Genomic DNA, 27,023 nt, shown 5'->3' with positions numbered 1-27,023 from the left:
TGTTTTGTCTCTGCCTAACAAACAACATGCTGTCATTTCTCTCACCTCTTCTAACAGGGTCCTCTCAACCATCTGCCCATCCCTGCAGCCATTGCCACACATTTTAGGATTTTGTTTTACACATACCACCTCAGATTTTATTGTTCTATCAAACAGGTCTAATATCTTAAGGCTTACAACAATAGACATCATTTCTTACTCACGCTACTTGGATACATGGGTCAACTTTTGCTCTGGTCGGCTCTTGGCTGAGCTTCAAACATATTCTCATTTTCACGGATCTAGGGATATGTTTTCATATTAGAAGGTAAGGGTTATAGGTATAGAGTCAAAACATGCAAACATACTTTAAGGTGATTCTTGGATATGGCCTAAACTTTATTGGTTTATATCCCATTGACAAAGCATGTCCAAAGTTAGTGGGAAGGGAATATATTTTGCCTACAGAGAAGCATGGCAAAGATCGGTAGACCAGGACAGATACTTATGAATAAAAAATATAATTGTCAATTGAATTCTCTCATAAATGTATAGTAGAAGAAACAACCATCAACTTGATTAGGTTCCTAAGAGTTCCACAGCCCTTCCCTTCTAAATTTTATAATCCTGACTGCTGATACCATTTCCCTGAATCCACTGGATGCTTAATTTTCTGTGGGCTCTAGCTTTTGTTTCCTCTTCCTATTTTGGCAATTACCAACCAATTGAGTGTCTCCTGGAGTCTCTGGGGAGGGACCCAGCTGAAATGGGGGGAGGGAGGGCAAAAATCCCAAGCAAGTGACTAAAAGTGAAGCAAGGATTGGAACAGGTAAAATCTAGTAGGATGGAGAAAGGGTGGCAATATATGAATGCCACCAGCAGTCCATGATTGCAGAGTAACATGAAGATGGTAGGACGTGTGCAGTGCTCAACTCTGAGAGCCCCGTCCTAGAGTGAAACCACTGCTGCAGATAGACTCAAAAACAGATACTCGACATGATTGAATTTCAGTTTCATTGTCTGCAAGATGGAGACAATAACTACTACACAGAATAGAAAAAACACATGTCAGAGTGTCAGGTGTCTTAATCAGTGATGTTTACTTGTAGCTTCAGAGGCAATGTTATAACATTTTAACAAATGTTATTTATGTGGGTAATTGATAATCAGCAAATGTCATTTGTATCTAAATTGATGCATGGAGACCATCTCTGGGTATCTTCTCTACAACTTATAGAAAAGCCTCATAATTTCATTTAGATATAACTAAAAACAAAACAATATAAAACAAGACAAAAAGGAAACAAAAATGGAGGTAAGATCTTTAAAAATATAGCTTCCAGTTTCACTGTATTACTTACAATAACCATATTTGAATTGGTTGTAGATGAGTTAACCTATTTTTCAAAGCAGACATAAACCCCAAAATTAGGGCAAATAATTAGATGTGTAAGATTAACTTAAGTTATTTTACATATTAAGATATTATAATGTTATTTCAAATTAGTATAATTAAAAAATACATTTTTTCCTACAAACCTCACTCTAAGACTATGGCCTATGTATTTTTTTTTTTAAGTAGGCTCCATGCCCAGCGTGAAGCCCAACGCAGGGCTTCGACTCACAACCCTGAGATCAAAACCTGAGCTGAAATCCAGAGTCGGATGGTTAACCGACTGAGCCACTCAGACACCCCGTATGTACATTTTTAATTCATCTCTTTTGTCACATATTTTGAAGTTTGCTATCATACAAGTTTATATCATCCTTTTTTCACTGAACATTATTTAATAAATATTTCCCATATTATTACACAATTTTCATAATTATCATTTAATATATGTATAACAGTCTGTCAAGTGAATGACAGTAATATATTCACCCACTTCCCAAGTTTGCGCATTAGGTTGTCTATAGTTTCCCCATACTATAAACATGATTCAAGGGAGAGAGGAGGCAGGGGTTTTAGAATCATGAAACTATGCTGACAAGGCATTGGGTGACAAAGAGACATGTCATAGATGGAACTAAATGTTTTCAGGATTCTAAAAAGAGCAGTGCTTCATAGGAAGCTTCAACCACCTGGTGGGCAGAGGAATCAGTAGACCAGGGGAGCTTATCTTGGTGAAATGGAAGACTATATTACTTCGTGCCTCAGGCCAGATTGACTCACCTTGCTTTGCTACTATTTCTTAATCCTGCACCCAATGGTATTGTATTTTAAAGAAACTTCTAGGGGATTCTAGCGTATTTCTGAATCTCATAATTGGTAGCATGAGATCTTATGGATTTTTTTTCTTTACTCGATTTTTGAAATGGGCTTTTTAATAGAAAAGTGAGAAAGGTATTCTCTGACCCTGTAATCTTCCTAGAAAAATCCAGGAATTTTTTTTTTTAAACACCCCTTAGTGCCAGTCTATTACCTTCTTTTCAAATTGAAGAAAGAAACAAACACCAGAAAATCTTTGAAGACTAAATGCAAAATGGAAGACCCAAAATCTGTTAGAGAGAATTCCATTTTTTCCAGGTTGACCAGAGAATGTCACTGAATATGAAAGGTGAGAAAGATAATCTGAATGGCTTTCCAACTATGCTCCAAGGAATTCTAAGTATTTTAAGAGGAACCTTAGGGACAATTTCACGGAGGGAGTCAGGGAATGATAATAGATAGAGATTTAGGATCTTTATGACTCCCCCACCCTACCCGCCATAAACCAGAGTAGCAGGTTTGGGTACTAGGATTCTGAGTAAGACTTTATTTCTAGAAAGGATTCTATGGCTTTGAAAACTGTAGAGGGAAAGGAGAGACAGAGTATAACCACACTGACCTCTTACAATCCTCCCTAACTATGGAGCCATACATATTTTATGGCTCTGGGAGAGAAGACTATAAACGTGCTAATAGGTAAAATACTCAGGTAAGTTTTTCTCTAGACATGAAAACATATTTAAAAGTTTGGGCTGACTCCTCTTAATCCAAACTAGATTGCATACTGTTAATGCTATTGGATAATAATTCTAATAATTACTAGAGCTTTATTGAATGCTTAATTGATCACTAAGTTTGTGCAATAGTCACTGTTAAAATTCTCATTTTACAGTAGTGGAGACTAAGAAATTAAATGTCACATCTCAAATGTGGTGGAAATTCAGGGAATTCAGGGAGTTTTGACTTCAGACACAAGGATGTTTAACTTTTTTTTTTTTCTGTGCTGCATAGCTGTATGCTAATTCATAAGTGATAAAAATTCTTATTTCCAAGACACTCATTTCTCTTTCACTTTCATTCCTTTGAGGATATTTATTGAACACTACCAAGTTCTGAGAATAAAGTTAAATAAGATAGATTCTGTCCTCAAGAATAGGGGAGAGTGCCAAGGAAGTGTGATATATGTATTATGTGATATACGTGTTATGGTAAAAGTATGCACGGGGAGTTAGGATTGGGGTTACAGTTGGACTTCACAGGTACGGGAGCTGAGGCCTAGCTATACCTTAAATTATAGACAGAAGGTAGTCAGATGGAATTAGATAGTGGTGAAGAAAACTTCCAGTGGAAGAAATAGCAGGTGTGATACGCAGTGGTGAAACATCATGATAGCTCAAGAACTGTAGATAGTTGACTACAACAATTACAGCCAATTCTTGCAGTTGTGTTAAAGAAAAAGCCTAACCAGCAATTTTCAAACATTGTTGTACATCAGAATCACCTGGGGGATTTATTGAATGTGGTTTGCTAGGTCTCACTCGCGGAGTTTTCATCCAGCAGATCTGAGCTGGTGCCCTAGAATTTAGGTGTGTACCAAGTTACTATGTAATGCTTATGCTCCTCCACTAGGAGCCACACCGTGAAAACTACTAGGTAAGATCTAGAAACAGGGGCCAATTTCTTTTTACTGCAGTATGATTAAAATTTAGCTAACAGGAAAAAAAGCATTAAAAAAAAGACATGAAAATCCTATATGTAGTACAAATAGAACTATCTGCTACAACTCACAACCAAATTAATATATAAGGGAATATATATTTGCATACTAAAGTTTTGTGTTGGGCATTTTTGTAAAGATTAATAGAAAACTAAGATATACTCATTATAGAACATTTAAACATTTCAAAAACATATGAATTACATGTCACCTCTTTCCAAAGGCACCAGCTGTTAATAGCTTTTCACATGTACCTAGAAGACTGACTTGTGGCTACGTGGCTTCATGCTCTGCCTCCATTTTCATACCAGTGCCTCCTCTCTGTGTTTTCTCTTCTGCGTGTCTGCTCTAAACCCCCTTTACCTCTCTTTTATAAATATACCTGTGGTTGCCTTTAGGGACCACCTGGATAGTTTAGGATCAGCTCCTCTTTCAAGATCCTTAACTCAGTCACCTCTTTTGACATAAGCCTTGGTCTGTTGGGGCTGCTACAGCAAAATACCATAGGCTGGGTGGCTTTCTGAAGGCTGGGAAGCCCAAAATGAAGGTGCCAGCAAGTTCTGTGTCTGGTGGGAACCAGCATCCTGGTTCATGGATGGCCGTCTTCTTGTGCCCTCACATGGCAGAAGGGGTGAGGGAAATCTGATGGGCCTCTTTCATAAAGGTATTGATTTCATTCACAAGGGCTCCACCCTCATGACCTAATTACCTCCCACAAGCCCCACCTCCAAATATCACATTGGGGATTAGGTTAGATGAATTTTGGGAGGATACAGCATCAACTCAAAAGTCTAAAATCCAAAGTCTCATCTAAATATCAAAATTAGATATGGGTGTGACTCAAAGTATGATTCATCCTGAGGCAAATTCTTCTCTAGCTATGAACCTGTGAAATCTTCCAAAATATAATGGTGAGACAGGCATAGGATAGACGTTCCCATTCCAAAAGGGAAAAATAGGAAAGAAGGAAGGGGTTCCAAGTAAGTCTAAAACCCAATATTAAATCTTCAGAGCAAACAGCATTAAATCTTAAGGATCAAGAATAATCTTTTATTAGATGCTCTGCCTTCTGGACCCACTGGGCTATGGTCTCATCTTTGCAGCTCTCACAGTTAGTGTGAACAGTCTCAGGGTTCTTGGGGACAGCCCTGTCCCCAGGGCTCCATTGAGCATCACCCTCGTTGGGGCTCTCTGCAGTAGCCCTATCCCTGCAGAAGTATTGTGCCTGGGCTCTGCCCCACCAGGATGGGGTCTTATATTCATGGCTGTCCTTAATAGGATTCTGATCCTGCAACCCTTCCAGGCATCTTCTGGAATCCAGGTGGAGGCAGCCATGCCCCCACGGCTCTTGCATTCTGCATACTGACAGAGATGGTAGAGGAGTGTGGATACCACCAAAGTTTGCCTCCTGTGTCCTCTAGAGCTACACCTGGGGCAGCCAAGGAGCTCAGTTCTGGAGTGCAGCGAGCAGAGCCCATGATGTGAGGCAGCACTGGACAATGCACCCCAAGGTCCCACCTTTGACACCACCTTCAGGCAGCCCCACCTTTGAAACCATTCTGCCCCCAGGGCCCTAGCACTGTGGTCCTGTGATAGAAAGGGCAGCTCTGATGATTTCTGAATTGTCTTCGGGTTGATTCTTCCTTTGTCTTCAACAATAGCCCCTGCTTCTGTTGAGATGGCTAATTTTACCAAACAGGGTTTTGCCCACACTTTGAGTATTCTCTTCTGACTACACGTTCTCATCTCTTCAGTATGGATCGGCTGAAAGTTCTCCAAATCTTTAAATTCTGCTTCCTTTTTGATTAAGAGTTCTACCTTTAAATCATTTCTTTCTTCTGGCATTTTACTATGAGTCAGGAGGAACCAAGGCCACTCCTTCAACACTTTGCTTAGAAATAACTTCAGCTAAATATCCAATTTCATCACTCACAAGTTCTTTGGTAGAGCTAGAAGATGAGCACAGTTCAGCCAAGTTCTTAGCCACTTTAGAACAAGGATTGCCTTTCCCTCACCATCTAATAACACGTGCCTGATCTCCGTCAGACCCCACCAGAATGGCCTTTACCCTCCATATTTCCACTAACATTCTGTTCAGGATTAACTTTGGTATTCTTGAAGAAGACTCAGGCTTTCTTTACAGTCTCCTCTTTTCTTAATTGCTTGTCACCAGAGTCACCCTAAATAATCTATTTATGGTAATAGCACTTTTCTCTCATGCACCTCAAAACCGGTCCAGCTTCTCCCCACTACCCGGTTTCAAATCCACTTTCACATTTTTAGTTGTTTGTTATGACAGCCTCCCCCTCCAAGTACCAATTTTTATGTTAGTTTGTTAGGGCTGCTGTAACAAAATATCATACACTAGGTGGCTTGTAAATAGCAGGAATTTATTTCTCTCAGTTCTGGAGGCTGAGAAGTCTAAGATCAAGGTGCCAGCAGATTCAGTGTCTGGCTGGGGCCCTTTCCTGGGTCATAGACAGCCATTTTTCTTTTCTTTTCTTTTTTCTTTCCTTTTCCTTTTCCTTTTCCCTTTCTTCTTCTTCTTTTTTTTTTCCAAGTGGGTGTGTAGTTTTTTCTTTAATTATTTTTAAGGTTTTATTTATTTATTCTTATTATTATTTCTCAGAGAGAAAGAGAACACAAGCAGGGGGGAGTGGCAGGTAGAAGGAGAAGCAGACTCCCCGCTGAGCAGGGAGCCCGATGTGGGACTCAATCCCAGGACCCTGGGATCATGACCTGAGCCGAAGGCAGATGCTTAACCAACTGAGCCACCTAGGTGTCCCCAGAGACAACCATTTTTCACTGTGTCTTCACTTGGCAGAGGGAGTATGGGAGCTCTCTGGGTCCTCATTATAAGGGCACTAATCCTATTCATGAGGGCTTCACCCTGCTGACCTAATTGCCTCCTAAAGGCCTTACCTTCAAATACCATCACAACTGGGGATTAGGTATCAACATACGAATTTTGAGGGAACACAAACACTCAGTTTCTGGGACCCTTTAAGGTATATTGCAGGTTCTAGGGATTAGGACATGAGCAAATCTTTTTCAGGGCCCCTATTCAGCCCACGACAACTGCTTTTACACACTTAAAGTATAGTATTAGAAATCAGGAATTGTTTGGTGTGGGATATCTATTTCCAATTGCTTATAAATATGTGCTGACTTATTTTTTTTAATTTGCCCATTATAAAAACGTCTTAGTTAGTTTGACCTTTATTATCAATTAGCATTCTCAGAGTCCTTTTAACTACAGCAGTAGTTCACACCTAAAAATAGGTTTTGTGTTACTGACATTTTGTGGGCTATCCACTATTGATATGTCTCTTGTCTAGTTGTCGAAGTAAATCAGTCTATAGGATTTAAAACATGGTCCATCTGGAAGAATAAAATAACCTCTCAGGATTAGATTCCAATTTTAATTCAATTACCTGTTGGAAAAGAGAGGATTTGATTCATTTTAATTCCTGTTACAAAACTGGGTGAGTTGTCATCTAAACTTAAACATTGTACATTAATTTGACACTATTGTATCTTTTTGTATAAGAAAAAGGAAGTAGAAGGCATAAAGACTAGTTCATTATTCTTTAAGGAACATAGTAATTCCTTTAGATGAAAACATAGCCACTTTATAGGTAGGATGTGAAGAACAAGTCATGCTTTATCTACAGGCTATCTAGATTAATTTATAGTCAAGTTGATAGTCTCCTAACATCCATTGATTTAATTTGGGATTTAATTTGCTGAGTACATTATTTCTGGACTATGTTTTGAAACATAAACTTCTGCATGGCTTAGACTATTGATAAGGGTTCATAAAATTGATTCATCCTGATTTAGATTCGGGTAGTTGATGAAATAATTATTCACAAAGTATCTAAAGGAAATTCTGATATTCTGTACAACTAAGTGAGAAAAGACCTTAAATATAACACTAGAGTCTCACCATTGATCATCACTAATAGTTTTATTATTTCTTTGTCCTACATCTTCCTCTCCTTAATCAACCCATATTGATTTCTAGAAGATGAGGCAAGGTTTGGGGCTTTAGCACATCCCACCACGTAAGTGTTTTAAAAACACTTGAAATAGATAAATGTTTTCAGTAGTCATTAAGTCACCCTTTTGTCAATGACAATGAATATCTCAAAAAAATTATAGACAGCGTAGATGTAAATAAGGTGAAATAATGATGAATTTCTAAAGACTTTGAGGGATAGTTGGAGTTTAGAATTACAAAGAACAAATATTTGAATTCTGGTGGACAATACAGGCAAGGATATGTGTAAGAGTTGAAATTTGGAAATTCACCATTGGAAATAAAACTGAAGGAGTATATTTATGAGCAGAAAGAGCAGGCTCTAAGGTGCTGTGTTAAAGTGGAATCAGTAACAATGGGCCTAACAAAAATACTAGTCTCGGTACCAATTTAATCACTTACTGGACTTTACACTTTGGAAAAATCACTTTGCACCTCTGATTCTTTATGCCCTCATCTCTAAATATGATTAAAAACATCACTTCCTCTTCATTCATAGGCTTATGATAATTAATTGAATCTTTGGAAAAAAGTTAAGCATTGTTTTTTTTCGTGAATCCTGTTATAAGTAAAAGTTATCATGAAATAAGTGGCATTATGCAAACTGCCAAGGAACCAAATTAGCTGAGAGCATAGTCCAACTTCTAGCTGTAGTGACTAACACAGGTTTTGTAGGGACAAATAAACTTTATGCCTCCTTGGACTTCAGGAAGCAATCTCCAAAATAGTTGCTTTCCCAAATTAAAGGAAAATTTTCCCATATTCTTAAGGATTGTTGATCTACTGTTTTTTTTTTTTTTTTTTAGTAGGACACACAATTCTAAAATAATTCTTTTCATTTTTAAACCTAAAGACCAGTATATGGATCGTATGAATATATTTGCATAAACATATATTAAAATATGATAGTTTAATAGGTGTAGAGAAAGGGATGTAAAATAGATTAATATAACTACCAAGCAGGAAGTTATAACTTCTTGGATTTTTGGCCAATTTAGTGAAAAAAGCCATGGGTATGGGTTGGTCTTTCTATAAGAAAATAGGCTAGTCAGGTTAAACCTTTCTATGAAAGGTTTGTAGAAATGTTGGAGAGCATTTACAATGTGGACTTGTCAAGATCTCTTGTTGTGGCCTCTACGCCGACCTCCATAAAGCATGATGATAATTAAGTATAGACTGGAAGGTCAGAGCCCAATTTTCAGAAATGCCTCAGGCTTTCCACTGAGGCTTTGCCCTGAACTCAGGGCATCTCTGTCTGCCAGAGGAAACTGACAGAAAATGTATTTCTTCAAAATATATAAAGGATTTTCTGCATTTGGATGGGCTGGTTATGTGTAGTAGGATGGGGCTGCCATCCCTGATTTACCTGGCTTTAAAAAGTACCAAGGTTCCCAAGACTCCTGGTAAGACCAGAACAGATGTTTCTTCTCTCCCCTGTTACCCCAGACCTAGGTGACCCATTTAGCATAAACTCTATTCTGAGCACAAGTTAAAACTTTAATTTCAGGGGCGCCTGGGTGGCTCAGTTGGTTAAGTGTCTGAACCTTGGTTTCAGCTCAGGTCATGATCTCAGGGTCCTGGGATCGAGCCCCGTGTGTGGGGCTCCACGCTCAGCAGGGAATCTGCTTGAGATTCTCTTCTTCTCCCTTTACCCCCTCCCCGCGCTCCAGTTCTCTCTCTCTAAAATAAATGAATAAATCTTCTTAAAAAACTTTAATTTCAGCCTTATCTATTTCTCAGATTTTATTCATGACTTTATAATTCCCTGATTAATCATTCTAGTCCCTACTCACAGTTTCTCACTGACTTGGCAACTAGATCACAGTCTTTCCTCATCCTCTCATACACATCTCATTTAGCCTGGTGGCTGCATTGCCTTTTTCAACACTTTAGGATACATGGCCCTACATGCAAAGCAGGCAACTGGTTATTTAATTCAGAATTGACTTTTTCTCAGCTTTAATCTAGGCAAAGGAATGTCCAACCTAAACAAAATAAACTCTAAGTACTAGCTTCTATGTATTCAGCACAAGATTTAAGTTGAAATGAAAGTATCTGATGTATTAGGAATATCTGTCACCCAGATCTGATTAGGAAGTTTTAATTCTAAATCAGAAGATCCCTAAAATGCTTTTAGTCCTTTTCATGACCAGTCTATCTCATTGTGAGACATATATATTACTGATAATATTTCTTTTTTTTAATAAGTTAGCCACCATACATTACATCATTAGTTTTTGATGTAGTGTTCAATGATTCATTAGTTGCGTATAACACCCAGTGCTCATTACAAACCATGCCCTCCTTAATACCTGTCACCCTGTTACCCGACTCCCACTCCCCTCCCCTCTGAAACCCTCAATTTGTTTGATAATATTCTAATAATTATCTTTTAAACTTTCTGTTTCCATTGTCAATGGATAGTTTCTTTAACTGAATTTGAGAGTAAATTATTTAAATGAGTATAGGAAATTATTTGAGGGACAGCTAATGAATGCCAATAAATTTTCTTCTCATAATGGTAGATATGCAATCTAATGTTATTTATTTTTTAAAAAATCCTATTTCTTAATTTTATACTTACAATTTTTTTCTAATGCATATATGTTTGATCATTTTGTTCATACATTAACAATTCTATCAATGGATTGACAAAGAAATTTTGCTAATTATTAAAACACAGTCACAATATCCTGGGATAAATTAAAGCTCTAATGGGGCCTATGGAACTCAATTATACATGCAACCTTTGTTTTTTTCATTTCTTTAGATAATCCAGAGTCTGCTCTACCTCTCTCCTTTTGCACTAACTTCACACATCACTTCAAGGAAGAGTGACTAGACGTAAAATTCCACAGATAATCCAAAAATACCTGTTCAAGTTGACATCTATCAACAGGTAAAATTACACTTTTAGTTCCTGCTTTTCTTGATTATTTCCATAAATAAAAGGAAAGACACAACAGGTATAAGTTGTGGAAAATATTACAGAGTTGTGCATAGGAAGATAACATGAGACCAGTGAGTGTGTATGAATTGGATCTTGACTGTTGATCAACCCAAGAGTTGTTTAATAATGAACAGGTGGTAATCTTGGAAATGGAATTTTTCAAGGGTTAATTGGTTAGGGTCCACTCTGTAATAATTCAGTTAAGAGATCATAAGATATCAATTTATGTGGAAAAAACTAAACAGCTAGGAGATAAGGAAGTGAAGAGGCATGAATAGTGACTCTCAACCTGGAGTATGCATTTATAAATCAAGTCAATATGCTGGAAACAGATACAAAAGATTACATACAGAAATAAACTGGTGAAAAAAATAACAATATAAAAAAGGAGGATTAAGGAGAAAAAAAATAGCTCAATCACATAATCTTTTTTAAGGCCTTCAGTTTTCTATGAGCATAGATTCCTGTCTATACAATAGAAATCGCAACATCAACCTAGCTCATTAGTAAATTTCAGTATTCATATTCATAACATGATTTGAATATTAGTAAATTTCAATATTCATATTGATATGATATTTAATAGATTTAAGATTATTTAGAAAAAATTTTTTGAAGTGGCTGAGAAGCAAATCATCCAGTTGTATTTCTAAGTGTTTATAATAGCGGATGTGATAAAAGCCTCAATAGTTTAAACTCATGAATTAATAATGAAAGACAGTTAGGTTCTTTTATGCAAACAGGAAAATTGCAGAGAACTTCTCTACCTATTTTAAATTTCATTTTTATCATTTTTCCTCTATGAATTTCTGAAAGCCAAGTCCTTTAGTATAACTATGGACAAATTAGAGAAGTTTAATGTAGAGAATATTTTCATTCATAATCTAAAAAGTGCATATAGAAGATCACTGAAAATACCCTTGATATAATTTGACAGTAAACAAAAATTAAACCTGTCTTTGTTTTCATAGATATCTGTTTAGTTTTTTGGTGGGTTTTCTGAAAACATGCGGCAAAATTAGTTTTTATTAACTTATTTCCCACATTATTTTACCAATAGAAAATTGTTTCTTTTTCTTCTACATTTCAATTGAAACATATTCACAAATAAAATGAGAGTAGCAAGAAGATATTGAAAAATGCTGGCAGTTACAGCTAAAAGCTAAGCGAACAGCATTACTCCACAAAGAAACATTGATTTTAGGGAACCAAGATGTTTTTAATTTAATTTCAGTTGTGTGAAGCTATATGTGATCATTTCTTCTACAGGAGAGTGAGTGCTCTTATACCATAAAGCTAGCAGCTAAATGTTCCTAGGCATATCCAAAGAGAAAGTCCTTTCTTTTAACAAACTATAACATACCATCTATTTGTTTGGAAGAATTTTATTGCTATGAAAAAAATGCATAAAATATATCATTCATTAAATAATAGGTAGCACCATTTTGAGAAGTGCAGTAAAATTAATTCATTAAAACCGTATAACTTCTAATGCTACGGGTCTAGAAAATAGGTCCATGCTGAAATATTTTTAAGTATTCTCAATTATTAAAAGTAGAAAAATTCTGAAATATTTCTAATAATCTAATATTTCTAATAATTTAAAAAAAATCTACTATTTAATTCTTTAAAATCTATCAGATTTAATCCATGGTCCTTTTTATTTGTAAAGAAAATCTTAAATATTTGGATTAAGAAAGTATTCTGTTTTTAAGTGATGACAGCTCCATTTTTATTATGCTTGGAATTCAGATAGAGATAGCTTTTATTTTTGGGTTGGTACTTCAGTACAGATCTGAATTCTTTATTTTGAGTAGTTTTTATTTCCATAAACAAATTAAATGCTTCATTTTTTAGCCCAAAGCAAAGTTACATACCCCATTCCATTTTTTTGGTTAATTTTCTGAGTATAAGAGTATTAAAAAGTATTCATGAGAAATTATATACTTATAACCATAAAGTATTATTTTGGTGACTATCAAGAGTAATATCTGAAAATGGAAATAAGGTTTAAACTATTATTTCATTTTTTTTAATAGATTACTTGAATCTCGAATAGAGGAACAGAAATGCCACCACCAGTAGGCCCCCCCCTATACCCACCTCCCGATGGAGGCTGGGGCTGGGTAGTGGTTGGAGCATCTTTTATCTCCATTGGATTTTCATATGCATTCCCCAAAGCTGTCACCGTGTTCTTCAAAGAAATTCAGCAAATATTCAAAACTACCTACAGTGAAATAGCGTGGATATCATCCATTATGCTGGCTGTTATGTATGCAGGAGGTAAGGTTTCTGGGAATAAATGGAATTCCAGATTAAGAAAACAATGCTTCCATGCCACAGTGTTTTACATTTAATGTCTTGGTATATTAAAGCTCTGTTTTTGTATTGTAGGCACTTAAAACCAACCAAAAATATAATTCCAAATGAATTTTTAATAATTTTATTCATTCTGCATCTTGAGATACTCACTTCATTCTTTAGTATGACTAGAGTATTTGAATGAGGATTTCTTTGAACAAAGTAAGGTTTACTAAATTATGGAATTTCCGAGGGAGGCACCTTTCCATTTAATCTGGAATAAAGTCTATACTATAGTGTATCATTTCCTGCCATTGTTACAGTTGGTAGAAATGCTTTCATCCTAATGAGAAAGAAACTCCAGTTGCTGACAGTCTGTAAACCTACTAAGTACTTCACCTTCAGCTGCAAAAATGGAGTGTTATCATGTACAGTCTGGATCCATTCAAGTTCATGTGATCAAAATAATTCCTTACCTCTGTAGTACTCATTAAGTATAACGTTTTTAAAAAAGATTTATTTATTTATTTTGGGAGAGAGCGAGAGAACAGGGCAAGGGGTAGAGGGAGACAGAAAGGGAGAGAGAATCTCCAACCTACTCCCCACTGAGTGCAGACCTGATGCGGGGCTCTGTCCCACTACCATGAGATCATAACCTGAGCTGAAGTCAGGAGTTGGATGCTTAACCGACTGAGCCACCCAGGCACCCCTAAATACGACATATTTAAATGTAAACGGTTGCCTGACAATTATCCTGTTACATTCCATATTCAGTTGAGGGTAAGGTTCATGAGGGAGAACAAATCAAAGAACCATATCACTTCTGAATGCTTAAAAAATGTAATTATTAATGCATTATTATGTCACTTATTTTCTTTAAGTCAATCTCAACAGCAGACCAGATGGCCTCTACATTTTTTAAAGTCATTATGTAAAATATTTAGGTTTTCGAGTTTTCATTTTTCAACTGGATATTTGACTTTAAGAGACAGGTGTAGACTCAGAATACAAGAACTGAAAGAAATTATACAAATCATCTACCACAATTTCTTACCTTACAGTTGAGGATAATATTGCTCATAGTGATAGGGGTATACCATTAGCAATAATATCCAATATTTATTAGTATTTACTTTCAGCTAAGTCCTCTCTAAATGCTTGCTATGTGTCATATGATTTAGTCCTCTTAACAATGCGTGAGATAAGTATTATTTTCTCTCCATTCTATAAATGAAGAAATAGAGACATGGAATAGTTTCCCAAGAACAACAGCTTATTAGTGGCAGATAGAAATCGAGACTCCAGATACTGAGTCACTGTGCTCTTCTGCCTTTCTCATATCTTCCTCTTTACTTCTAGAAAGTGAGAGAGCCAGATCTAGGCCAGGCCTTCTACAGACCTGATTCAGGTTCTACCCCTACCAAGGTCATTTGTCAGTGACAAAAACATAATATTTAATCTACAGGATATTGTTTCTTTATGGTAGTACCAAGGTAAAAATGTGATCCTCCAATGATCCTCTGTATGTGTGTGTGCACACACATGTGCATATTGTTATGTGTTTTCTGCTTTCTATATGTCAGTGATTTACATTAATCCAGTATGTCTCCCTTGACGCTTTTTAGTTAGATTAAATGGATGCATTTCTGTTCCACTACTGGAAGGTACCTTTAAAATGCTATTTGAGTGTATCAATGAAAAATTCTGTTTCTAACGCACTTTCTGAGTATCTCCTTTGGACAGTTGCTTTAAGGATTCTGTGTTATTTCTGATGACTATAGGAACAATAAATACCGTGTACCTGGTTTTGTTCCTCTATTGCAGGGGTTAGGTGTTATTTAATAATGTTTTACGAAAACAACACACAAGTCATCTTGTCCTGAGCTCCAAAATATGCTGATGTTAAGATACATAGTCCCCCCCCGCCTTTTAAATACAACTGAAACAGATTCCTCTAGTGAATTCATAGAAGTCTACTGAATTTGAACTATATAGTCATAATTTTATGTTGAACAGGTAGTTGACTAACTCATAAGCAAGACAAAAATTTGTATAACTTTTTTGTTAAGTCAAGTCTTAATTGAACTTAGTAGTTTAAAGCAAATAACTTCAAAGTCCCAGTGCCTCAAAGGAGTATAAGTTTACTTATTGCTCAAGCAATGTTTCATCTGGTGGCTCTGCCATCGCATGAGACTTTGTGGTGTTTCCAAAATCTGCTCCACTTGGCCAGACAGAATGAACGCAAACAGCATGGAAGATCATGTGGGATATTTTAAGGGCCAGGCCTGGAAGGGGTAAACAACATTTCTGCACATATTCTACTGGTCAGAATTCTTATGCTGCTCTACCTAAAGACAGGAGCCAGGATTGCTGGAAAATGCAGGATTCCTAGAGAAAGAAATAGAGTAGGATAGCATCCAGTAAGTCTCAGAGAGAGCTTGATACCCCAGCAATCATTCTTCATCCAATGAAAGTAGGATATACTTATAGACTTGTCATGGTCATATGATAGCCTTCCACTCCCTGGCTGGATCTACAGAAAAGTTTAGAATGAAGAATTACATAATTTCTTTTCTCAAACCATTAAATAAATAATATGTAAATCCCTATAATATGTATTTATTATTAAATAAATTTTTCAATTTATTCGTGTTATTTTCCTATTTTTAATACATATTATACATGTTAAAAAAACACAAAAGAGGGGCGCCTGGGTGGCTCAGTTGGTTAAGTGTCTGACTCTTGATTTCAGCTCAGGTTATGATGTCAGGGTCATAAGATGGAGCCTTGCTTTGGACTCTAGGCTCAGCTCGGAGTCTGCTTGTCTCTCTCCCTCTGCCTATTCCCTCTGTTCTCTCTCACTCTCTCTCTTTGTCTCAAATAAATCAATAAGTAAATAAGCACAAAATAGAACTCTTTTGAAGCTCATCAAAAAAATGGTAGCTTGGGGGCACCTGGGTGACTCAGTTCATTAGGCATCTGACTCTTGATCTCAGCTCAGGTCTTGATCCCAGGGTCGTAGTTCAAGCCCTGTGTTGGGCTCCATGCTGGGCATGGAGCCCACTTAAAAAAAAAAATAGTGGTTAAATAAGTAGTTATCAATTCAGAAAAAAAATACCTTAAAATGTTTAGGTAATAGGGATGCCTGGGTGGCTCAGTCAGTTAAGCGTCTGCCTTCAGCTCAGGTCATGATCCCAGTGTCCTGGGATCGAGTCCCACATTGGGCTCCTTGCTCAGTAGGGAGTCTGCTTCTCCCTCTACCTCTGCTGCTCCCCCTGTTGTGCTCTCTCTCTGACAAATAAACAAAACCTTAAAAAAAAAAGTGTTTAGGGTAATAGATGAAAAAATCTGTCTAAATTAAAGATCATTGAGGATTTTCTGCTTGTCTCAAGAAAACAAATGCTAGACACATAAAGATACTTATGTAGTAATTGATGATGGTAATATCTAGGTGAGATCCACTAAGTTGCTGGAATATTGCTTAGCGTCATTAGTCATCAGAACTGAGACATTTTGTTTATCATCTCTGGCCATGGAGAAAAGTCAGTAATTGTAGAAATTTTGCTACACTGTGGTCTTTCCCTTGAAAGTGGAAAAGCAGTCCTAGGCCCATGGCCCGCAGGAAAGAAATGTTATTACCTGCCATATCCACTGGTTAATGGAGAACTCACTACATTTTACATGGTGTCTTATCTTGATAATCTTCTCTTGATAATTGGTTTTAATCTTTTAGTAAGAAATAATTGGCACATTTAAAATTGTAATCCCAATATGAAAACAGTCCCCCTTATGTGGATGCAGATAATTTTTTTCAGAAACATAATAGCTATTTAGAACAAAAAAAAATCTGATAGTCTCAATTAATCTAAGACACAGATGTTAGTCCTATTACCAAAGTGGTAGTGTTTTTTCAAATGCAGTCCACAGACTTTCTGCTTCTGAATCATGTGTGTCTTGTTAAAAATGCATAGTTGCAGGTCTTCTCCCAAACCCCCTTTTAGCAGAATTTCTGTTGGTGGAATCCAGAAACTTGCATTTCGGCAAGCATCCCTGAAAAACACTTCATGTACAACAAAGGGATTCACTGTTGTAGAAGAAGATCAATAATTGATTTAAAAATATTTAAATTATCCTTTAATATTTAAAAGATCTCTATTTATAGAGGCCTTTTAGGTTGATGATTATAAAATAAATTCAAAGACCATAAGGTGAAAAGGCATATAGTTTAGTATGAAGTTTAATGAGGCTCTCTACCGAGTAACTGAAATACTCTGTTCCACCTAATGCTAATTACGTTAGCCTAGAGAACATCTAAGATCTGACACCCTCATTAGGGCTTAGCATTCAACCTATTAATCACCACGGTGGGGTCACTGGGTAAGATGGAGTGTGTTCTGAGGCCTGGCCTGTGATGTCAGGACTGGAGTCTCTTGTAGTAATTAGGTGGCATCTGAGCCTTGGTAGCAAGGTATTATCTTCCCTTCTGATGTCTGAATTAAAAATGGAACTAATAAAAGGTATGCAGGAAGGATGGAAAAGAATGCAAATTATGTTTATCCCTTACTTCATCCTTAGAATAATGACATTAAATTACAGCAACCCATCTGGTCATCCATATGGTCTCCTGGAGTTCTAGCAAATTTCAGCAAATAGGTCAAACACAGTGGTCACTCCATTAATAAAGCACTAAGTAGAGGCAGAAAACATTACACATTAAACTTTCCACATTGTTTAGATGGATATAGGGATTTATTTTATAAACAGTGATTACATAGGATTATCTTTTAGTACAATGTTTGTCTTTGTTACTCTATCGAAAGATAATGTGAACCTGCTTAGCTACACGATTACGGAATACAGATTTGGGGCTGCCAATCTCTGTGAGTACCTCATGTTATTTTTCTGGTGATATCTGTTATGACTTGGAAGAATCAGCCGTTCTGGAGGAGAGAGTTGGCTTTGTCTCCATGGTAACATATTCTTATGTTTTATGTGAGCGGTGACTGCCAAATGTACTAAGGTAAGGGTGATGGTTTGATGATGGAATACTTTACGCAGGGGGCCAAGCATCAGACCCTTCAGCCTTCTTTTTTACTGGAGGCCAAGAAGCAAAATGTTTTAGGCATGGGAGGTTGGTGGTCATAATATAGAACATGTATTTTTCTATTCTTTTCTAAGTCTAAGCTCACTACATTATTTTGCTTTGTGCTCTAAATACATTGCTGAACAAAGGAGCCTACTAAAATAATTCATATGGTGCTGTCTCTTAGCCGCAGCCAAAAAAAAAAAAAAAATGTTCATTTCATTCCTGTGATTGAGATCTACCTAGGGCTTTCACCCAAGCTTTATAAAGTCCCAAAAGTACACTTGGATAGTCCTGTGCAAGCAAGCAGGCTGTGCATCTTTTATACCTACACTGTGATAGACTTTTTTAAATCCATGAACATAGATAGTGCTAATGTTTTCCTAGGAAATATGGTATAGTGTGGCAGAAATCATTTTGCTCACTGTATATTCATGTGCTCCTATATATTTTCCAACTTCCCTACACTCAGATGGAGACCAAGTGATTAGTTCTGACCAATGAAATAAGAGTAGAAGGATATATGTCATCCCTGGACCCCTGGACAAAACAGTTCCAGCTGGGGTGCATCTTCCTTTGTCCTCTTCTCCTGGCAGAAGTCTTGTTTCATATGACCTGGCTGCAAAGGGACGATCCTTGACCCACTGTAGAGTTTGAAGAATTAAAGAAGAAATTTTTATTAAGCTTCTGTAGTTTGTTTTAACAGAAAAACCTATATTATCCTGATCAATACAGACACGAAGGCTTAGATTGCTGTTTGATTACAATATAAATTATGTAGATTGTAAGCATGGACCAGAACAGATGAGGGGATGTCTTCAGTCACTTAGCTCATGTCATGAGAACATGAGGAGGTTTGTACATGGTTTAGAGCTCTGGTAGAGAAGAGGAAGGCTTCAGTGTCTCAAATGAAAAAGGAGCTGGATGTGGAAATCAGCATTGCCAGTTTTCGTGGGTATAAAAGTGAGAGGCAGGCACTTGCACTTCAAGGCATAGAAATAGGGATGAAATCATGCCTGTGGAGCTTTCTGTGATTAAATGTCTCTGTGTCCCTTCCAAGACAGGAATGGAGGGAGGCCTGGATCAAGGACAGATCTTGACTGTGCTTAGTCCTGACTATTCAGGAGATACTGTCCTTGATAATTCAAATAATTTGGGATTATTGCTAAATTTTATTTTCAGCAGAAAAAAATATAAGAAACTTTATTTAAATCCTGTTTGATCTGTGTTCTTTAGACAGTGAACGTTTCACTTACCAATGTATACAAAGAGCCTACTTATTAATTTATGGCCTGGTAAGAATATCTGTCCTGATTTTGGACTTAAGTTCCTCTAAAATATGTTATTGCATTATTACATATTCTATGCAAATGTGTTTTGGTTGCAAATGATAGAAACCTGAGTCTAAAGGGAAATGTTCCTGCGTACAAATCAAAAGCGGCACAGAGGTTCCAGAGTCTTCCAGGTCAACCAGCTCCACTGTCAGGCTGCTCTTTCTCCTCTCTCCTCTGCTTCTTACAGTGAGGGAGCTTTGTTTATTTATTTTGGTATACATCCCCTGACAGATGAAAGATGATTACCAGCATCTCAGTCTCAAATTTGACATGAGACTGCCCCTCTTCCCTAAGTTATAATCTGACAAATGCTAAGGAAGATGGCTAGGATCTGGCCCACTTTGCATCAGCCCCTGGAGGTGATGGATGAATGAGGGGCTAACATTGGCAGCCTGAGTAGAACTATATACTTGGGACAGGAAAGGAGCAGTTAATAGAAGGATGACATTCTTCCCAGAAGAGGGAAGGTTTGTGAAGAGACGAAACAAGCAGTGCTCGCTACTTTACTATTTTTGAAGTAGACGAATATATGATTTCCCGAGAATAAAGTCACGTATTGCTTTTTTACTAATCACTCAGGGGTAACTTCAGATTTAGATAGTTTCTTTATAGCTAAGTAGCTAGTTACATATATGTCAAAATGCATATTCTATATTTAGAAACTCGATCGTGTAATGAAATGTGATACTTAGTACTTTCTAGAGGACTCAATTGCACTTACAAGAGTTGGCCCCTTGAGTGGAGCTTAACTATGGAAAATCCTGGGATCTCAGGAGGGTTTATTAATTGTTTAATAGTCCAGTGAGAGGCAGAAGAGCATTGTCATTAAAATATTGAGCTCCAAAATAACAGATATAAAATGTGGGCTTGGCAACTTTGTGGCTTGGGCCACCCATTTGACCTTGGATCTTCAGTTTCCCCATCTGTAAAATCATAGAAAAAATATATGTGTATGTATATACAATATCTACTGCTCAGAGTCATTGTTATGAACAAATGATTACAATGTGTATTAAGTATGGAGTTGCATGCCTAGGGATTTTTTGTGTTTGATTCATGGGAGTTTTGCCCATTGTTGTTGTTATTGGTCTTGATATTAGCCATTATAGGATGAAACCACAGAGTAGGTACAAGGAAGATAGTAAGTCTGATTAGAACAACCTGTGCCGGGAAGATTTTTAAACAGAGGGTAATGTGAGAAATAAATAGGTCACTACTCAGTTCTAAAAGAAATTCCATGGTGTTTCCTCATATTTGCTGTAGCATTTCCCTATGCCTCCTGCTATTCAGGTAGTGGAGTGGACATTTGTCATTCTTTTGGGCTATCATGTACCTTTGAAATCCTTCCTATGTTAGGGGATTCTCAGCTTCATGATGTCTTGCCTACCCGGGTAAAAAGCCAGAAAATCACTTTCTCGGAATTCCTTGCATCTAGGGCACCCAGGCCCCATCAACCTAGTGTAGGAAGGCCAGGTTTGATTCAGAAACTACTGACATGAAGGAACAGATGCTTCAAGGAATACATACAGGTGAGGTGGTTACAGATAATCCATGATCCAGAAGCAGCATAAAAGTGGCGTCACTGTTGGAAGTCAGTAGGATGTGCCTACCAAATCTCAAATTCATATGCTGTATTTGGGTATGGAGCTTTTAGGAAGAATTAAGGTTAAATGAGGTCATAGGATGAGGTCCTACTCCAATAGGATTGGTAGCTTTAGAAGAGGAAGGGAGATATCTCTCTCTTCATTTTCATATACCTGAAGCAAAGGCAGTAGGAATACACAGCAAGAAGGGGGCCAATCTCACCAGGAATCAAATTGGCTGGCACCATGGCCCTTGGACTTCCAGCCTCCAGAACTGTGAGAATAAATTTTTGTTATTTAAGATGCCCAGTCTATTATATTTTGTTATGGTAGCACAAGCTGACTAACATAGGCAGCTTCAGACTTTTCTTAATCTTCCTTAATATTCTGTGAGTTACTGTCAGTCCTCACTGAATGTGTTCTTTTTTTTTTTTTTTAAGATTTTATTTATTTATTTGACAGATTGAGACACAGTGAGAGAGGGAACACAAGCAGGGAGGAGTGAGAGAGGGAGAAGCAGGCTCCCTGCCGAGCAGGGAACCCGATGCTGGGCTCGATCCCAGGACCCTGGGACCATGACCTGAGCCGAAGGCAGTTGCTTAACGACTGAACCACCCAGGCACCCATGAATGTGTTCTTTAAGTAGTATAGGTATATAATAGATACATGTGAGGTGAAGTTCCTGAAAGGTCCTACTAAGGTGTAGCATGAATTACTTTCCTGAACTATACTGATTAATTTGAAGACTATTTCTGTGAATATTTATTTCAAAACAGGGAACCATTCTATGTCCTCTCAAACAGCATTTGCATTAGGATTGAGAATATGCAACAGCTTTTTTTTTCAATTAACTATTTTAAAATGACCTTATAAAAATAGTAATTAAATTTCACTTTTTCATATGCTGTGAGTGACTTAAGTTTGATGGATTATGGCAGAAAATTTGAATATCCTTTGATTACTTCTCTTTTTCTTTCTCTTTCTTTCTTTCTTCTTTCTTTCTTTCTTTTTCCTTCTTTCTTTCTTTCTTCTCATGGCAGTAGTGACTTTGGCAGAGTAATTGCACTATTCCATAGAGGTTTTTAAATGAGTAATCTAGATGGCTGTTCTTGTGTAAGTATTTGCTCGGCTGGTTGGAAATAGATATGCACATATGGGGTTCATAGATCTGACGTTAAGATGGGGCCCCTGGCTGTGGCAGAGACTCTGGTTCAGCCCAGTTAGTTCACAAGTATTTGTTTGTGATCATCAGAGGTGGGGATATGTGGGTAATCCAGTGTCATAACTGGGGAGAAAACCCTATATAATTTCATTCATTCATTTATTTATTCTACAGATACACACTGGGCATAAACTGTGCAAAGTACTGGCTTGGCTCAGGAAAGCCACACAGAGCCATCAGACACAGGCTGGGCTTACAGGACAATAAATTTTATTTATTTAATTGTAGTTTTCAAATATATAAGTGAGGAAGCACAGTAGTTGCCATGAAACTATATAGAAAAGAAACAGATCTCATAAGTGCATGATCAGGAAATGTTTCTTTCTGAACTTGAAGGATGAAGATGCAGCATTAATAAAAGGAAGGAAAGTATTTGAAGCAGAGCAAATGGTATGAGTGAAAGCCCCAAAGGGGGAAAGGTCATAGAGAGCTCTAGTAGCCCAAAGGAAGTGAAGGTGATTGACATATGATAAAAAGATGGAGAGAAGTGTAGTTCATGGCCTACAATCCACTGAAATTATCCTGGGTAACATATTTTGTGTCCTTGCAGACACAAAAGAAGAGAATCAGAAGATGGCCATTTGGATACCAATATCACAACTTTGGGCACTCTCCCTGTTTTTGTTCTATTTTAGGATCATAATTCTGAATGTGTTAAAATGCGGTTGGTTCTCATTATTCACATTAGTTATGTTTTATGAAATTGCTGTGGACACTGAATCGGTGAATATTGAACTCTTGCTCCTAGGGAAAATACAAGGTTAGGTTCCTCTGAGCCCCTGCTCATATTTTCATCAACTGATCAATATATAACCTTGTTTTATGTGTGTTTCTGCTCAAAGACATCTTATCTAATAGTTGATTCATTAACATTGAATTCACAGCAACAGCACTGTAACACATGCCTGAATGAAGCTTATGTAACATATGTATTTTCTCTATAAGGCACAACACAGCCTTCTTGTGCTGAGGAACACTAGCCCGTACTTAAGGCACGTGGCTGTTAAGACCATTTTTAAACAGCAAAATCATCAAAAAAGTACACAAATGTGGAAAACGTGGCACTAAATAAGGAAAAGAACACTTGCTTATAGTATGAGAACTGAAATATGGCAGTGTCACCTTGCTTGACCTTGGGAACTTGCATGTCGGGAGGTTCCAGTTTTTCCCCACTTTGCACATCTCTGTGAATGACTGTGAAAGCACTGCAAGTATTGATTTGGCAGTTACAAATAAATTTTAGTGAGTAGGCAAGTTCACCTAAATATGAAATCTGAAAATAAGGAGGATCCACCCTACCTGTAGACTTTTTCTGATAGAATTGCTGTTTCCCATGCTGTGTAAAATGATTTGTAGTTACCCAGTGTTTTTATTACAGTTGTTTTATTTACATTAGCATTTATGTAGATATACATTGATTATAACTCTAGATTTTACCAAAGTTCTCCTAAAGGAATACAGCTTTCTCAAGCTATTAAAGAAATAATAATTACGCCTAGAATCATCATAATCACTAGAAGGGCATTAAGTCTAAAGCTTTGGAGAACTGCTATGGAAGCTTTGGTAGATTTTTGAAGACTGATGCTAAGGTGGTGCTCCATAGCCTTGAATGATTCTGATAAGCGTGTGTTTTGCAAACTCTGTGTATATTTGACGATTGTAGGATTTTCTTGGTTCACATTGTTCTTGTTTAGCCTCACCAACTCATGCAGTCAGTGATTGGATTAGAGATTCATCCATAGGACCAAATGGAAGCAACCTATATATTTTCTCAGCACCCCCAGGAATGAGTGTACACTCCTGGAAGGCTGAAAAGAAATAAGCCCAGGAAATAGAACTCTGATCTACTTCCGATTCATCCATTCTCTTCAGAAAATAACTAAAAAAAGAATCTGTAAACAAGAATATGAATGAAATCTTGATAATGAACAAAGGGGAATAAAGGGAGAAATGCATGTGTTAGTGATTTGGAGTTTCTTTCAGATTTTCCAAACTTCCACCAGGTAATCCAATGTTCATAACCGTGACTTACACTGATATAGGAAGTATAAGAATCCTCTAGATACCCAAGGCACTTAAAGTATCATTTTAATATTAATTAACATCCTATTAATTAGGAGAAGAATTCAGAGAGTAAGTTAAAAATGTTGGAGATTTTCTCTCAACTGGTGTAAACTGTCATGATACTACTGGGCAGATGACATGGTATGTGCTGTGGAAATGAAAGTTGTGAAATCCATGTGGCATGAAGAACAGACGGTTGGCTGGCTATTTGACTTTTGGGCAAGAACAGGGCTACAGAAACATTGAAAGCATGGTCTGTCTCAATAGTACAGATTTCTATCATCTTCCAAAGAGTGGATATTAATCTAGAGATTGAGAAACTTTTCAAAGCTTCTCTGTATTCTATGACCTTGTTGTCTGGGACAAACTTTTTTTTTCCTCTATCAGAAATATGCAAAAGGTTGAATTTTAATAACCTTACTTAGAGTGCTCTTGAACACATACAGGCTGTCATTAACCTTCCAAACGCTGCTTGGGTTAGACAAGTATTTCACAGTTTCAGATATATGTAAAATATTTATGTAGAGTTACTTTTTCCTTTTCAGATAAAGTAAAACAAGCTTAAGGAATTAACTCTGATAAAATGAATGATAAGCCTTTCTCATGAACACTCCTTCACACAAGAAAGGATATTAAGTACCTTTATATTGTGGCAATAATATTACTTGGAGGTGTTCCTTAAATCAAGCATGATGTGTTTTAGAAGCTATTGGATAAAACTTTCCAATGGCAGCATAACCTCTGCTCCTTAAAATTGGCTTCTGTATTAGTTTAAAAAGCTTGAGGCAATTTGTAAGTGCTTGCGAAACTACAGTTCCTGACAAAACAGCCCCCACCCACCCACCCACCCACATGTTACCGATATTCCAAAATAAGTCTGTGGGAGAAAAAAGGAAGACAGTTTTATTCACTTCATATTTTAAGTTCATATTTGTGACCTCTTGTTTTGTCTTTTTGACTAATTTTATTCTCTTAGGTTTAATGAATGAAACATCAGTTAATGTTGAGTAACTATTAGATATAGGTATTTTTTCCTCTCTACTTGTGGAGAATCAAAATTGAAAACAGAAATGCTGGGGCGCCTGGGTGGCTCAGTCGTTAAGCGTCTGCCTTCGGCTCAGGTCATGATCTCAGAGTCCTGGGATCGAGCCCCGCATCGGGCTCCCTGCTCCGCGGGAAGCCTGCTTCTCCCTCTCCCGCTCCCCCTGCTTGTGTTCCCTCTCTCACTGTGTCTCTCTCTGTCAAATAAATAAATAAAATCTTTAAAAAAAAAAAAAGAAAAGAAAACAGAAATGCTTTCTGTTTTCTCTATCTTCGGCATTCATTCGTTCTTCCTTAGGGGTCAGCAGCAGCAGCAGAAAGGATCTGAATTTCTGTTTGGTTTCCCACAATACTTTTTTGTTGTTAATTTAGCTAGGTCATAAATATTTCTTTACCATTGAATGAATATAATAGGCCTAAATTAAATTATCTAAATTTGGATATTAGTTTTGCCTGCAATGGTAGTTATTCATGACCTTCCAACTGTAACTCTTCATGTTTTTTCTTTAAGAGAGAGAGAGAGAATGCAGGGGCGGGGTGGGGAGCAAGAGAATCTTAAACAGACTCCACACCCACCGTGGAGCCCCATGCGGGACTCAGTCTCACGACCCTGAGATCATGACCTGAGCCGAAATCAAGAGTTGGAAATTCAATTGACTGAGCCACCCAGGCACCCTGTTCATGTTTTTTTCTAGGAGAAAAAACTCTTTATCCACTGGTAGTCTGTTTCACTTATTCTTTTGTAGTGCATAATCATTGATTTTTAAGTGAAGAGTCTAGATCCATTCTTGTTCCAAAACATACCAAAAACTTTCAAAGATGAATAACTGATTTTTTTCTTTACTAAATTCCTAAACAAAAGAAGTCTTTTTATGCCTTTTTTTAAAGAGGTAGTGTAACATAGTGAAGTAGTGCTCTAGGGCATGGACTTGAATTTGACTCTGTTCAGATTCCAGTGCTGCAACTTACTAGCTGAGTAGCTCTGGCCAATTACTTAATACTTCTCAGCTTCAGTTCCTTATAAATAAAAAATCCATGCTGCTTTTCATGAGTATATTTCCAAACTCTCTGTTGATGAGTTTCATCTCACCTAATTATACACAATAAGGGAGAACAGTGTGGTTATCTGGGCAAACATATCTTATCATCTAAACCTACGTGTGTTAAGGTAATGTTCTAGCATTGAGCTTATTTAAGCTGTTTTGAAGAATCAGAATTATCCAAATACCTGGACAGCATCTCTGGTGTGGAAACTAGGAAAAATGGATTAAGAAGAAAAGAGAGTCTCATATGATAATGCCATCTTTGCCTTAGATGTCAATCTACAAAAAATTACAAAAATAAGGGGAAAAAAGATCTATTTTTCTATGACTTTGACCACATTTTGCCTATCTTTCTTCTAGATATTGTCTAAAGTAGATGATTTAATCTCTAGACCAGATTTATGTTCTGTCTTCTAGGTTTCTTTCCCCTCCCTTCTTGTCAGTTTCCATGCAAT

The 27,023-nt window shown here is 37.1% G+C and overlaps 1 protein-coding gene across 8 annotated transcripts in view; it reads left to right on the top strand.

Annotated features, from left to right (window-relative positions):
* SLC16A7 (solute carrier family 16 member 7) overlaps positions 1–27,023 on the top strand; it is a 174,482-nt gene that overhangs the window by 94,223 nt on the left and 53,236 nt on the right. For 3 of the 8 annotated variants that reach the window (XM_045873071.3, XM_054506958.2, XM_064590976.1), the window contains exons 2-3: positions 10,718–10,846; positions 12,937–13,180. The exons of 1 other annotated variant lie outside the window; for it this stretch is intronic. In XM_045873071.3, the coding sequence (XP_045729027.1) occupies positions 12,967–13,180 (214 nt within the window). In that variant the 5' untranslated portion in view covers positions 10,718–10,846; positions 12,937–12,966. Of the gene's footprint in view, positions 1–1,558; positions 1,676–10,717; positions 10,847–12,936; positions 13,181–27,023 lie in introns of all 8 variants that reach the window. 4 more of the 8 variants (XM_054506956.2, XM_064590975.1, XM_054506955.2 and 1 more) reach the window with 2 other exon arrangements.

This window comes from Mirounga angustirostris, unplaced genomic scaffold, assembly GCF_029215605.1.
Source record: "Mirounga angustirostris isolate CCGP_5_RB_7025 unplaced genomic scaffold, mMirAng1.0.hap1 SCAF_5, whole genome shotgun sequence".
Lineage (NCBI taxonomy): Eukaryota > Metazoa > Chordata > Mammalia > Carnivora > Phocidae > Mirounga > Mirounga angustirostris.
The sequence above is the reverse complement of the archived record's forward strand: the minus strand, read 5'-3'. Positions and strand labels throughout refer to the sequence as shown.